The following is a 16,428-nucleotide window of genomic DNA, read 5'->3' on the forward strand; positions in this document are numbered from 1 at the left end:
TTTTTTTTTTATTTATTTTATGACAGCATGGGCTGTAACAGGTCCTCTTTATGGAGAGATTTGGGTCTACTGGCCCCCCCAAGATTGTTCTGATTGGCTGTTTCTCTGGCTGCCAGGTAAACAAAGGGGTGGAACCGGAAGTAATGAATACTCGTCGCTCCCAGTTTCCAGAATTACAGAAAGAGGGGAACGACTCTCGATTTGTACCAGGCAGCCATCCGCACATCGCTCCCGGCCTCCGTGATGGTACTGGAAAACCCTGAATAGGCGGCGGTGGGAAGGGGGGTGGGACCGTCTTCCGCCACCCGCAGAATTGATCGAGCGGCTAATTAGCCACTGAGACCACTTCTGCCAAAAAGTGATTTGCTGGCTGCAAAAAAAATGATGCCGGGATGATACCTGTAGGTGCAGGCATCATCCCGGTATAAACACTGAACCCCAAGGACGTACGGGTACATTTGGGGGAAGTGGTTAATGTTACATCTACCTTAAGAAGGTTGTGCAGCCCTGTCCAATGATTGTTGACACAAGACCAATTACATCTTTTGCTGCAATATTTTGCAACAGGTCTTGGAAAGAGAAAATGTTATCATGAAGCACAACTGCAACGTAGCATTACCAATAAAGATGAAATTAAGTATCTAACAAGGAAATATTCCTGCCCTCCATATACATATTTACAAAAGGGCAAGTTTACTTTTTCATGAACAATGAAAAGTGACCTAAATCCAAAGATCCTGGCCACCCCCCTCCAGACCCAGCTACACGTAGCAGCCATGATGCCTGGTTTTGCCAGTGTAGAGGTCCCTATACCATAATGCACAGCCCAATAGTGGTGTTCATCATAATGATTGCAAGGATAATTGCTTATTGGCCAGTGCAGCCATTTGACAATGGCTTCTGAGGCTTATTCTGGTGGGTGTCCAGGAAAAAAAAAAAGGCCTTTATCATTCATCAGCACAATCACTTGCTCACATAAGCATTTACCATTGTGAGCATTACGATAGATAAGGTTGTGTATTGCAGTGTATGGGCTGCTATGCAGGCACCAGAGGGGTGGCCAGGACACCTGTTCAATTTTTCATGAAAAGCACTTACTCTTTAAAAGCAGTCTATTGTTTGAAGTGCTACCTGAAAAGAAAAAAGGCTGGTCTATCCCGCCACCAGTGCCACTGATATCCGCACAGTAGTAGCTAAAATTCAGATCTCCGTAAAATTTAGGGGTCATCTAACCTGTTACCAGGAATATTGTAGAGGTGTAAAAGCCCTTCCAAACTTCTCCCAAAACCTTCAAAATCTTTTGATCTAAAAAAAGTAAACACATAGTTTTTTTCAATATATGCAAATAGGTTATATGATCAGAGCCATTAGGATGCTTATGCTGAAAGTGGAACTTTACCCCATCACAACTTGATAAAAGTAAGGTTCTTTAAATGAGGAACATACATTCCACAATAATGCTACCAAAATTAGTGCAGTAAATTGCTCCCAGCATTGCTCCTGTTTCTTTTAGCTGGAGGCTGCCATTTTGCTGAAGCCAAGAGCCCCTGAACAGCAGTAAATCTTTAGACTTTCATCAGATTGTCCTCTACAAATTCGTCACAGTCCCCAAAAATAGAGAGCAACTGAGCATGTGCAGAGCAGGGTTAGACAGTGGATTACTGGATTTTGAACAGTATAGGTAATTCTTTAAGTTTTACATAGCTATACTTGCAAAAGGGGACAGCCTGAAGTGATCTAGCAGGGCTTCATTTTCTGACTAAAGTTCCACTTCAAGTATAGTATATAGAAATCTAGCATCACAACCTCTAAAAACCCACAAGAACCAGTTATCTTTTGTGGCAGGAAACGAAAAGCTTTAATCAGGTTACATGGTGTGTCACTCCCATATTCATATCCAGATTGGTGTTCAACACTCATTCACATATATGTAATTCACACCTCCTTTTTCCTTTTGTTATTGGAGTAATTTTTCCCTTATCTATTTTATTGCATGAAGCAATTTATTCATTTATATCTATTAATATTAGTGCACTTATTCACTACATGTGTATTGTTTACCTGAAAAGGATAAGGCACCAGCACATACATACATATATTATTTCTACCATCCGGCTAAGTGTACCTTTTGTACAATCACCTATATCTATTAGGTAATTGATTTTCATTTGGGCACAGATTCTTAAGCACTTTCTGCGGGCACAGATACTAAGCACTTTCTGGTGATTTTATTATTTTTATTGAGGTTGTGATTTTAAATTTATGACCAATTGCATCTATGTGTTAGCGCCTCATTATTCCCTTAATTTCTTTAAATCCAAAATGTATAGGACGGCAGACTAATATTCATATTGAAAAAATATATAAAATGATTCTGCGCTGTGGATCTAGGGTAAAAATAAATGTAGCTGCTGTCCCCCACTATAACTAACCACCTAGGTGGCGTCCAGATGGAGTAAGCTGAATGAAAGCGGGTGTTGGCGCTGCTCTCAGATCTATACTAATAAAGGACAAATATCACCTATACCTAATTATACTATAGTCAAATATATAGATTAGGGGAAATCCCCCTCAATGAATGTAGTTTATAAAAGTGTACAAGTGGACCGGAATAGGACACTTATTCACTTTTATAAACTGCATTCATTGAAGGGGATTTCCCCAAATAAGTATATTTTTTATAATAGTGTCATTTGCACATAGTTCCATTTGTAATTTGGGACTCAAACACTTTTATTTTTGCACTTGCATTTTTCTAGTGTGGACAATTCCAATATTGGATTTGCACTGGTCTTTATGAACACACTATGTATACTGCATTTCAGGCACTATTTGCACAATTTTTTGTATATAATGATACGCACAGATTTATATTTTTAGAATAGAGTTTATACACCATTTATTTAAGGTGACACTTGTACTTATTAGTATAGATCTGAGAACAGCGCCAACACCCACTTTTATTCAGCTTACTCTAATATTCATATTGTATGTAAAACTTATTGTGCACAATAGGGAAAATAATAATACATAAACATAAAAATCTTGTCACATATTGTTACCTGAGCAGCAACAGAAGTTCTTCACAGACCTAAAATAAAAAGATAGAAAATATTTCAAGTAGGATTCATATTTGTAGAAATCCAGCCAGAGCTTTTTTTTTTTATTGGATAGAGTGGGAAGTTAAAACCTTGGTCCGGTCTGGTTTAAATTACTATCTGTGCCCCTTTTGAGGACATTTCCCATCGCTTCCTGGCCTAGTCTTAAAATTGGAATTAAGGAAATCAGCCCAATGAGAAAACCACATGTAACAAACCTGACAGAGGTTCTAACCTACTCTTAACTTTGGAAAAAATCTACCCAGCACGGAAAAAGATAGCAACAGGAACCTGAAAGAGGTTTGAACCCTTGACCACTTCAACTCAAATTAAAAAATAAATATACATACATTTGATCTATCCAGAGTCACTGAGTGCTCTTTGGAACTGCAATTGTATTCATAATTTTAAGAGACAATCACACATTATGTAGCATCTTTACTTAATCACAACAGCACCAGGTTAGATGGGCAATGGGAGCACTAAATGTTTAAAATCCAAGGCATGACCAGGGCAGCTTGCACCACTGCGGTAAAAGATTGAATTCTGCTCATATAAAAAAAAAAAAAATAAAGAAGAAGAATAAAAAAGAAAAAATGTATATTATAACATCACACAAACTCACACACATCCCATGGACCAATATCCCTGCTAATGTTAAAATCAAGGCAGCATCCAGTTGCAACATGCTTCTTTTTGTTTAATTTACTGTTTGATTACGTTTTTTTTTTCTTTATTAATTAATTTATTTTTTAACACTGTACTGGTAGATTTCCTGATACTACCAACCAATGAAGCATCACCACCGTCATTTCTTTTTGGAGGCCATATCATGTTGCTCATCCAGAAGCTCTACACACATTTCATGGGGGTAAATCATATGAAGGTATAGTATGGCATTAATGTAGAAATAATTGCAAAGACAGTATTAGAATCCCCTATATTGGTGTTTCTGTGCTTTTAATTAGCAAGATGGATAGAGATAAATAGATACACACAAAAAAAAAAAAAAGACAAAATGTGTGTATGTATGCATGCATGTATCCTACTGCAATTGCTGCCTATGCAACCAAAGCCAACATCCTGCCATTCTGGTTTTTGAAACCTTGAGCCAACATAACCATTCATGGGAATTGTTCCCATCAAAATAGTTTGCAACACCCCTGAAGAGGGAGCCTATTCCCCCGAAATGCGTTGGCTTGTGCTACTTTATATTTAACGTCTATGAACCATACTTTAGAAGTTGCATTTCTCTGGACACTGGGTGCTCCTTTCTTCCACAATATATGGGCATTCCCCTAAGTAACAAACTACTGGAGAGAGGTCAAGGACTTTTACATGACCATCTTTCTCTCCCTAAGAATATGTCTGAGCCCAAATGGAAGGACCAATGGGAGGTGCAATAAAATGTGGAGCAAGTTCCACCTAAACAGTCAGCATATCCCCTGAGCTCATTCATTGACAAAATGTTTGATAAACTGGAATGGGAAGGGCAACAAAAGTTTTTTACTGATTAGAATCAGTGCTAACTTACAGTAGGAGATTCACCATGGTGAGCCAACTTGACATATCCCACATGTCCATTTCTCTTCACTTGAACTTCTATATAGAACATCTCTGACGTGATATAGCAAATTCTTCCATTAGGACCAAGGTGAGACTCCAACCTATATTTTGTATTCGGTACAGATAACACACAGTATAGATGCATCAATTCATAAGCTTGCAGAAGGAGATTGCAGAGAAAAACAATGCCATGCAAGCAAACAGATAAATGTAACATTGTCAAGTGAACGTAACAAAAATAAGTGGACTGATATACTGAAAACTATAATGCCAAATGGACTCTTGTTTATTTATAGTCAAGAAACATGGGAGGTGGCAACTATACAACCAATTACAGACATGTATATTTTCAAAAGTACAATAGAAATGGGAGTGTAGGTAGGTTATTGGACAAACTGAGCCGTGTGCAAGAGTCTCCAGCCGTTGGGTGCAAAAGGAACCATTGACTATTGCTAACAATGGGACTCACATATAGGAAAATGGCTGCCAAACACTATACAATGGAACTAGCATGGATTCTCAAGAACGCGGCCACGCCAGTACATACGCATGCACTCCCGTCATAACCAGAATGAATCCTCTAAAATATAGTTCATAAAATCCATATTTGATAGTGATTTTGCTACTGTTCCAATAAAGGAGACTATATCTGCAAAGGAAAATAGCAGCAGTATTTTAATCATGCGGATCAAGCATAATAGAAAGCTACCAGCCACTATTCTAGCAAAAGGGAAGATACTTATCAAAATGATAATAATTCCACATCACAAATATATCTCTGCCAGTGAATACCAGGACCCTAGCTGGCTGATTTACATTTGTGTGGCAGAGTTCGCATTGCACTGCCATAGAGCTGGACCCGCGTTCGCTCATTCGCTAGCCGCTCAGAGTGCTGTTCGGGAGATCAGGCGAGTGTTATGCAGTCTCCATTTAATGAAAGGTTTCCACAACTAAAGGTCTTTCCTCAATGCTAGTTAAAGCCATATTCACTGTGCATAGCAAATACCGGTAAACTGACACTGGGAGACATAATGGCAATTTAAATAAAACACTTCCTGAAAAATGTCCACACAATATTATAAAATTTACACAACACAACTTTGTGGGAACAGTTTTAGGATGGCCCCTTCCTGTTCCAACAGGACTGCACAAAGCAAGGTCCATAAAGACATGGATGAGCAAGTTTAGGGTGGAGGAACTTGAATGGCCTGCAGAATCCTGACCTGATAGAAGACTTTTGGGATGAATTTAGAGCAGAGATTGTGAGCCAGGCCTTCTGGTCCAACATCAATGCTTGACCTCACAAAATGCGCTTCTGGAAGAATTGTCAAACATTCACATAGACACACACATTCCCATAGACACACTCCTAAACCTTGTGGACAGCCTTCCCAGAAGAGATGAAGTTGTTATAGCTGCAAAAAGGTGGGCCAACTCAATATTGAACCCTACAGACTAAGACTGAGATGCCATTAAAGCTCATGTGTGTAAAGGCAGGCATCCCAATACTTTTGGCAATATTGTGTATTATCAGAGTTTTAAATAGCCTAAGCAGATTTTAAAGTATACAATAACATAAAAGAATAATGTACCATTGTACTTAAAGTATGGGTTAAAATTAGATAAAAAAAAACAAAAAAAACAAAACAACACCAAAAAACTCAGCTTACAACACAATCTAGCCTGTCCTCCCGTGCATGATAATCATCACACTTTTACCTACTCACCAACATAGTGTGTGTGTGTATATATATATATATATATATATATATATATATAATAAATTATAAAATAACACACAGCCATTAAGGTCTAAACCGCTGGCAACAAAAGTGAGTACACCCCTAAGTTGCCTAAAGTGTCAATATTTTTTGTGGCCACCATTATTTTCCTGCACTGCCTTAACCCTCTTGGGCATGGAGTTCACCAGAGCTTCACAGGTTGCCACTGGAGTCCTCTTCCACTACTCCATGACAACATTACGGAGCTGGTGGATGTTAGAGACCTTGCACTCCTCTACCTTCTGTTTGAGGATGCCCCACAGATGCTCAATATGGTTTAGGTCTGGAGACATGCTTGGCCAGTACATAACCTTTACCCTCAGCTTCTTAAGCAAGGCAGTGGTCGTCTTGGAGGTGTGTTTGGGGTCATTATGTTGGAATACTGCCCTGCGGCCCAGTCTCCCAAGAGAGGGGGATCATGCTCTGCTTCACTATGTCAGTACATGTTGGCATTCATGGTTCCCTCAATGAACTGTAGCTCTCCAGTGCCGGCAGCACTCATGCAGCCCCAGACCATGACACTCCTCCTACCACAATGCTTGACTGTAGGCAAGACACACCTGTCTTTGTACTCCTCACCTGGTTGCTGCCACACACGCTTGACACCATCTGAACCAAATAAGTTTATCTTGGTCTCATCAGACCACAGGACATGGTTCCAGTAATCCATTTCCTTAATAAGCTTGTCTTCAGCAGGCTTTCTTGTGCATCATTTTAAGAAGAGGCTTCCTTTGGGACTACAGCCATGCACACCAATTTGATGCAGTGTGCGAAGTATGGTCTGAGTACTGACAGGCTGACCCCCCCACCCTTTCAACCTCTGCAGCAATGCTGGCAGTGCTCATACGTCTCTTTCCCAAAGACAAACTGTAGATATGATGCTGAGCACGTGCACTCAACTGCCTGTTCTGAGTGGAACCGGTCCTGTTAAACCACTGTATGGTCTTGGCCACCATGCTGCAGCTCAGTTTCAGGGTGTTGGCAATCTTCTTATAGCCTAGGCCAGTGATGGCGAACCTTGGCACCCCAGATGTTTGGAACTACATTTCCCATGATGCTCAACTACACTGCAAAGTGCATGAGCATCATGGGAAATGTAGTTCCAAAACATCTGGGGTGCCAAGGTTCGCCATCACTGGCCTAGGCCATCTTTATGTAGAGCAACAATTCTTTTTTTCAGATCTTCAGAGAGTTTTTTGCCATGAGGTGCCATGTTGAACTTCCAGTGACCAGTATGAGAGAGTGATAACACACCTGCTCCCCATTCATACCTGAGACCTTGTAACACTAACGAGTCACCTGACACAGAGGAGGGAAAATGGCTAATTGGGCCCAATTTGGACATTTCCACTTAGGGGTGTACCCACTTTTGTTGCCAGCGGTTTAGACATTAATGGTTGTGTGTTGAGTTATTTTGGGGGGACAGCAAATTTACACTGTTATACAAGCTGTACACTCACTACTTTACATTGTAGCAGAGTGTCATTTCTTCAGTGTTGTCACATGAAAAGATATAATAAAATAGTTACAAAAATGTGAGGAGTGTACTCACTTTTGGGCAATACTGATATATATATATATATATATATATATATATATATATATATATATATATATATATATTTATTTATTAAGCCTGTGGCCACCATTAGGTGTGAGAAAAATAGACATCAATCCATTTCATAAACATTTAGTACATTTCTAAAAACACAAGTGAAGCTTGTGGAAAGTTTTTGCTTTCTGCATATTTATACACATACCCCTTTTGCTTTGATATGGCTTCTATGCGGGTCAGTAAGGTAGAAAGGGATTTTGCTGCAATGTAAAAACAGTTAACAACAGTAATTTTAATAAACATATTACAAGAAATTAGCAGGAATGGTATAGGGCAGATTACAGATTCCGTAAAAGATGGGATTCCCAATTGCCCACTAACCAGAGGGCACACACCTTTTACAGCTTCTTGCAGTATGTTTCCGCATCTTAAAACTGGATGATCTGTAGAGCTCTTTAGAGCATTTCCAGCAGGTCTTTCCTAACAAGAAAAAGGAAGCCAATTACACTGACAATTCACTGCGCTTTAGATATAAAATTGCCTCATTACCTCGTGTTTACCCTGCAAATGCTGCACCACAACTATGTGCATTACCAACAGTTGCAGCTTGGCCATTTTAAAGGATCAGTTAACCTTTAAAATAATAAATAAAAAAAAAATAAGTGCACATTTTTTGCAGGTTAAAAAAAAAAAAAAAAAAAAAAAATGTGCATTTTTTTTTTTTTTTTGTAGGAGCCTGGAAAGCATTGGACTAGCTATCAGCAGATTGCTGGTGCCAAACAGGTCTCCTGCAGACTGTCAGTGGGAGTTATCTGTCTATACATCGTACGGGAAGCAAATTTCACACTGACAGGAAGAAATCAAAAAACTATCCCAGCACAGTGCCATGGTTGTTCATTGAGAACTACAAGCCGACAGCCACAAAGGATATCGGTACTTGTAGTTCATTCATTTACAGATCTCTGAATGAATGACGTGGGCTGAGTCCCACACAGCTCCCCTCTTTTCAAAAAGAGACAGCTAGTATAGGGAACTGCTCTCCGTACTGCAGTCACAGGGAGAGGGTGGGGGAGGGGACTGCGAGTGGCTGCAGCAGTGGGAACATGTTACATTGGTCACCCTAAAAAACGTGTGGAACATGTAACATGTTCCCAAAGCTAAACGTATACTTTATTATGAATGGGTTGGATTCAGCAGCGGTGCAATAATTTTTAGACACTTCAGGAACCTGTCACTATGGCAGTGACCGCTTCTTAAAAAATGACCACCACTTTACAGATTAGGAAACTGGTGGTAGTCAAGACCAGCTCTGGAGTTGGTGTATGGAGGTGTACAGTGCTCAGCGTGGGGCATGCCTATGCTGGGAAGAGATCATGTATATGACAGCTTTCTGCACAGGGCTCCATTCCCCCTCCCTATTCAGCTCTCAGATTCCCAGCTGAAAGCTAAACGTAAACAAAGAGGCGGGAGATAGAGCTGATGTCATTACCCAAATATGGTAATGTCCAGATTTTGGAAATTACATCATGTAGAGCCTAATTTCCCCATCAGAACCACTTTACTTTTAATTGACAGCACATGGCAGTAGGCAAGTCAAAAGGCGCTGTTGGACTGAATAGCCGATCTAGAGCCCACTGTTATGTGCTGTCAATCTACAGCCTGGCGGGAAACTAGTCTCTCCATCAGACTCTGCCCACTGCACTACAAAAATCCCCAGACAATCACCCTGTGATGGGTGTAGTGGCATTAAAGCCCTGTCCAGTACCTCAACGCCCAGCACTGACAGATTTACGTACCCGTCTCTGATAGGTGTGGGAATCGGGCTTGAGCACTGGCAAAGTTAGGTGCAGTATCCCAATTGAATTCTAAAGGACATATATGCAACCCTTTATGAATTTTCCCCATTGCAGTGCAATTAATTTACTAAAATGAAGGAAAAAAAAATAGCTCTTACCATACAGTAGCGGACGAGCTTAATTGTTTCAGTCCAGGGTTTCTGGGAATATTTAGAATGCAGTTTTTCTAACAAGACTTTTCCAGAAAACTTCAATGGAGCTAAAAGTATAAGATGAACATGAGAAGAAAAAAAAAACAGACAGATCACCAGGACAAATCTTTCCGGCAGGGACAAAAACTATACTAAAAAACCTGACAGAGGTACTAACCTTTCCCTTCTCCGTTCCAAACTTAAAATAATGGATTTAGATATACAATTTAAATAACACAGACAGATTTAAAGGGTCCACTCAACCAAAATAATGTTTATCAGATTTTCCAGGGCAAGGCTGGATCTGGGGGGTGCCGAGATGGGCTGTGCCCCCCGCAGATTTCATTTGTGACGCCCACCACAGATTTTATTTGTGCCCCTCTCCCAGGACAGGGCCACTAATAGGAGACTGATCACCCCCTACTTGAAGAGTCCTTCACACAAGCCTTGAGCAGAGCTCAGCTTCTACAAGCTTTTTACAGATGTAGGCTTGTACAGATGTATTATTTAATGAAAGATTGCAACTTTAACAAGAAATGATACATTGTTGGAGGAGGTAGGTACCAATCTTGGATTTTTTTTTTTTCTGGTCACCACAGTATATGCAAGCTGATTCTGACTGGAAGGCTTCCCCTTCAATTGCAGTCATATGCCATCCTTATCTAATAAGGTGACTCCTGTAAGACCCCTTTCCCGCTGATACACTTTTTCTGCACTGGAGCACACCTTTCCAGCGTCCCAAAAGCCCATCCAAAGGATTCCCCTTTATATCCTATGTGACTGACTACTGCATCTTCTGTGTGCTTTTAAAAAAGCACACCAAAGATGCACCTTCTATTTAAGTCAATGGGAGACACACAAACAATCTCATGAAAAATGCACACAGGTTTCTAAATGCGCCTTTGGGGGTCACGTGGCAAAAATATGCTGGTTATTAAGGAGTGGGCACCAGCCAGCGTCTTTAAAGCGGAGCTCCACCCAAAAAGGGGAGTTCTGCTTTAAGCATCCCCCCTCCTATGCCACATTTGGCATGTCATTTTTTTTTTGGGGGGGGGGGGTGTTGACAGGTACCCGCTACCACTTCCGGTTGGACCGCTTAGGCAATCAGAGTGGAAGTTTTCCTCTCCCTCTCCCTGCCTGCAATCTTCTGGGACACATCACATACCTGACCATTGAGGAGGCGCAGTGTGCACCGGGCTATGAAGCCGCAAGTGGTCACACCTGGGTACCCACACTTTTAATGCCGGCCCCGGGGAGAGGAGATGGAGAGGGTTCTGGCGGCCACAACGCTGGAACGTGGGACAGGCGAGTGTGTGTTTATTAAAAGTCAGTAGCTACACTTTTTGTAGCGGACTTCTAATAAATACAAAAATGGCTGGAACTCCTCTTTAACAACCTGTGAATAGCTGATTGCCAAGGAGCTGGCACATGCTGGCTTCCTTAAAGTGGTTCCAAAGCCTTAAGGTTTTTCACCTGGAAGCATTCTATGTATTAAGTTGAAAAAACTTCTGTGCTGCCCCTCACCCCCCCCCCCCCCCACCCCTTTTCTTACATGAGCCCGATCCAATCCAGTGATGTGCTCAAGAGCAGCTGCTCCCGTTGCTCTCTGACTCCTCATTGGGCAGCTTGATTGCCACTCAAATGCTGTGACATGGGAGAAGGGTGGGACTGCATCCTGCGGTCTGTGTAACTGGATGCAGCAGTGGTACTTGAAAGCGAGCACATACGGGTGAGGAGAAGAGGTCTGGATTGCCTCCGGGGACCCCAGGAGAAAAGGATTGGGGCTGCTCTGTGCAAAAGCATTGCACAGAGCAGGCAAGTATATGCATGGATTGTTTTTTAAATAAAAAACCAAAGGGTTTAAAACCACTTTAATGCTGGCCATACACGTATAGATTTTTGGGCGAGAATGTTTGGACGAACATTCATAATAAAAATTATTTGAATATTCAATGAATGGACAAATGTTGTTCGAAAATTGTCTTCTGCTTTTACCAGTCAATTTTAAAATTAATGTAATTTCTGAGCGGTAACCACATACACTGCCCGTAAATTTGTTGGAGCGAGAAAAGTTTTCCTTCCTGTCCCTTCGAATTTTCCCATCACTGCATTCAAAAACAGACATCCAGTTGACCCCACTAACGATTAGAAAAATCAAAAGAACAAAAATTTCTGAAAGAAAAATCTAAAGGTGTATGGCCAGCATTACAATCAGCGGATATGTAAACAAACAATGCCTGCCCCCCTTATTGTTTGAGCTTCTGTGGACAAGGTTGCTGATAAGGGAGTACCACTGCCCCTCCTGGAGGGGGCCCGGGCCACAGGTAACTGCTTGGTTTGTACAAGCTGAGTGGCTGCCACTACAGCAGGTAAACAGCTGTGTGAAGGATGCCTAAGACGCCTTTCACACTTGTGCAACTTGTCATGCAACTTTGGATATCACAGTGGCACGACATGTCGTTCCCCATGTTTTCCAATGATAACCATTCATATATGCGCAACTTAAATTTGCAACAACTTCAGAAAAGTTCATGCACTACTTTGGTCTGACTTTAATGTAATTTGAGGGCCATATACTTCAATGTTAACCCTCAGAAGTTGCATGAAAGTCATACAATGCAACTTGTGTGCAACAGTTGTCCATTAAAACTGGTCAAAGCCAAAGTCGTATCCAAGTTGCACCCATCCAAAGTTGCACTCCAAAGTCAGCGCAACTTTGGAGTCGTACAAGTGTGAAAGGGGCCTAAGCAGTTAAAACAGGTGGCGAGGGGACAATGCATGGTCCAGATGCGGGTCGCTGTTCAGAGAACTACGCTAGTGCAAACTAGCCCATAAAGATGACCTTAAAAATTAACTAACATAGGACACCCATGATCCTTGGGCTACTTAGGTAGGCAAGGCTGCATGAGGTCCCATGATTTCTATCAATGGACCTATCTGTGGAGCTCCCCCCCCTCTTCCCCTCACATTCTGGGAGCTCTTTACCGCTGTCCCACCTGCTGTCTTTTTGCCTCTTCCACCCTCAAATGGTAGCATTTCTCCTACGCAAGAAGAGTTAGGGCAGGGGTGGGGAACCTTTTTTCTGCCAGGGGCCATTTGGATTTTTGTAACATCATTCGGGGGCCGTACAAAATAATCAACTTAAAAATTAGCCTGTTATATTTGACCACAGCGTGCCCCCTTTCAATGCAGAGTGACCACAGCGTGCCCCCTTTCAATGCAGAGAGACCACAGCGTGCCCCCTTTCAATGCAGAGAGACCACAGCATGCCCCCTTTCAATGCAGAGAGACCACAGCGTGCCCCCTTTCAATGCAGAGTGAACAGCGTGCCAAGCCCCCCAGACCAGTGCACTTGACTTTCCTGTTGTAGCAGCAGCTTCCTCTCTTCAGTCCCCGCGTCTCTTCGAGTCCTCCTGCGTCCCGCCTCCTCCTCGGCAATGGCATTGGCCGAGGAGGAGGATCCGTGAGACAATAGCGAATTTTCATTCGCTATTGTCACACAAATGGGCGGGCTCGAGGCGCACTGCTCTGCGCCTCGGGTCCACCCTTTTCGGAGACTCAGTGTCAGGACGGAGCCATCGGCTCCTTCTGACACAGCGGCACGGGGAGGGGGGAGGGGGGGGGCGGATGTCACGATCGTGCGGGCCGCAGGTTCCCCGCCCCTGAGCTAGAGCAACAACCAATAAAAGCCTGTTTAGATATCGACACTCAATGACAACATTAACAACCAGCTATTCACAGCATAGGCTTTGTAATGCAATGCATTACAATCTTGCTATGCACTTTTTTTTTTTTTTTTTTTTAAACGCATAGTGTGCTTTAGAAGTACTGCAGTTTGAAACGCATTGTTCCTGTTGGAGGAGCCTTGGGTGGTGGGGTTGGGTATGCACACTCCAATATCTGTAGTTGGGTTTTAATAGGCTGGCTTTCCTTAAATTGAAATCAACCTGTTTCTTGCACTATGAATATCTGTTACTAGTTGCAATCACTAAATGCTATCAGATAGCTTTTACAATGGAATGTCTGCTACTTGTCTCATTATTTATGTTATAGATGGGACTTTTAGCCCCCACTCCCAAGTTTTAAACACTGGCTTCTGGTGCCAAGAAACCTCTTTGGTTGCACTCATGAAATGCCATCTCCGCAACATGAGGACTTGTATGATGAATGGTTGCTCCCCCCCCCCCCCCCAACAAAAAAATAATAATGGCTCTTTTAGTCTCAGTGTGCATTTTGTAGATGCAGATGCCCAGACACCCCTCCAATGCCAGTCAGCCAATGTTTGAACATGGGTTGTAGCTTTACAGCAGTGTGTGTACAGCTGGTTGCTGTCGTGCTTGTGACTTGATTAGAATAAAAGGTGTTCACCCTGTTTAATTTTGGACATGTTATGATCTGAGGGTGGTATGGGGGAGGCAGATTGGTGGGGTTGCAAGTGTCTAGCTGGGTATTCTGCACATAGGCATAATAAAGGCACACTGGCACCTACAGAAGACACTGGGGAGCCTTATCCGTAAGGTTGCACAGGGCCCCATGATTTCTAATGCTAGCCCTGGACAGCGGTGAAGGGCTTGGGAGGGGGGGGGGGGCACAGTCTTTTTTTCGCCATCTGTGTCCCATTGTGGGGATTTCCCGTCATTTCCTGTCTGATTGCCAAACAGGAAGTGAGGAAATCTCTCATTAAGGGAATTCCTTTAGGACCCCCAGGTTACCAGAATTTTTTTTCCCCCATTGGAAGATTTTCCCTCTATTACTTTTCTGGGGACAACCCAAAATTTGGGATTTTCTTTTACTTTCAATAATAATGGTAAACAGAACAAATAAAGAGGGTGGATCTCCTTAATGGGGACACAGAATGCAATAAAAACCTGACCGGGGTTCTAATCCCTCTATACATGAAAAAAAAAAAAAAAAAAAAGGGGGGGGTTAAAGAACAACAATACTCACCTTGGCTCTAGCGATGCAGCATCCTGGAGCTCTCCCCTGGCCACTGACATCTTTGAGCGGCCAGCTTCCGAGTCTCGATTGCCAGCCGGAAATTATGTCACTCCCATGCTTGCGCAGGAGTTCCATCAGCTTCAGTATTGCCGAATTTGTACAGTGAGCTGCACATGTACAGTGGCGGACAGGCAGATGAGACAAAAGCATTAAAAACCTTGCCTGTCCGCCCCTTGTCATATTGTACACAAGGTTCAACTTTAGGCATACTTCAAACTCATCTTTAGGCTAACTCCGAACCTGCACTTATTACTCCCATGAGCTGCGAGTTCGCTCATTCATGTCCTTACCAAAAATATTGCATATTGCACATGTGTTTATGCATGGGTTAAAAACACCCAACAAGACAAATCCTATTCATTTCAATGGCACCTGTTTACATCTGAGCGTTCTGTCACCTGAAACCAAATGCCCATCGCTCAAAAAAATACATGAGCTTCTTTTTTTGGCAGATTACAGGAATTTTTAAAAATTTTTTTCGATTGGTCACTTGTCACCCTAAAAACACCAGAAAAAACGCCTGTAAAAATAGCAACGCCTAGATGTAAACGTAGCCTAATGGTTCATTAAGTTTTATTCAGATAAAAAAGAGATACAGTACCATCCTTTTTTGCATCCTGAGCCTAGGTCCACACTGAGGTCGGTTTGAAATCAGCTGAACCGGAGTTAAATCAGAATTTTCAGTCCGACTCTGGCGGGTTCAAGCACAGATGTCTATTGAAATCGCCCCCCAAAGTCGCCAAAAGTAGCAATGAAACCACTTTTGGGAAATTGTTGCAGTGCTGCAAAGTTGGCGTCACATCTGTTTGGATGGTGCCATTGCCAATCAGACCAATGTGAACGTGGGCTTAATCTGCAACATACAAACGTTTTCATGTGATGACTAAGCGAACGTCACATGAACATTTGATTTATCCAAAGCTGAACATTTGATTTATCCAAAGCTGCAGAAGTATCAAAGGCATCTACCAGCAGTGAGTCTCCTTTCTTGCTGATGCTCTATAGGAGCAGGAAGTCCAATGGAATCCTTCTTCTCTGTAGGAGACCACCGATTTGGAGTTCTCCCAGTCTCTGACATATCCACTAGTGTATCCATCTCTGCCATTTCAGGTTCTTCCTACAACCTTGCTGATCTGCTCTTTAATATCAGACTCACTGCACCTGCACTGCTTATCCCAGCTTAGTTGACTGCAGCTTTGTCAAAATTCTGTCTCCCTTGATCCAGACAACAAAGTCCTTGATTAGCGGCTGTTATTCTGATAAGTGGTGTATACAGAAGCTATTACCAAGAATTAGCAAAACTTGTTTTCACATTTCAGCTCTGCTCCCTTCTGTGCATTCCCACAGCCCATGGAGACGTATGTTTTTTATGTCGGTGCACTGTGGTGCTATTCATTCCTCCTGGTACCCCGTCATACCTTGCAGAGTGCCACAATGCACGGT

At 42.2% G+C, this 16,428-nt stretch overlaps 1 protein-coding gene across 1 annotated transcript in view; it reads right to left on the bottom strand.

Annotated features, from left to right (window-relative positions):
• The window catches only part of LOC309556853 (mediator of RNA polymerase II transcription subunit 1-like), a gene marked incomplete at both ends in the record, with an annotated part of 66,622 nt that extends 50,532 nt beyond the window's left edge, over positions 1–16,090 (bottom strand). The window contains 7 exons of the mRNA XM_082259379.1: positions 1,234–1,305; positions 3,063–3,091; positions 4,633–4,765; positions 8,206–8,260; positions 8,396–8,480; positions 9,955–10,055; positions 15,955–16,090. Coding sequence (XP_082115505.1) covers positions 1,234–1,305; positions 3,063–3,091; positions 4,633–4,765; positions 8,206–8,260; positions 8,396–8,480; positions 9,955–10,055; positions 15,955–16,090 — 611 coding nt within the window. The remainder of the gene's footprint in view (positions 1–1,233; positions 1,306–3,062; positions 3,092–4,632; positions 4,766–8,205; positions 8,261–8,395; positions 8,481–9,954; positions 10,056–15,954) is intronic.
• Between the last annotated feature and the right edge of the window lie 338 nt (positions 16,091–16,428).

This window comes from Pelophylax lessonae (genome assembly GCF_965119305.1).
Source record: "Pelophylax lessonae genome assembly, chromosome: 5".
NCBI classification, from domain to species: domain Eukaryota; kingdom Metazoa; phylum Chordata; class Amphibia; order Anura; family Ranidae; genus Pelophylax; species Pelophylax lessonae.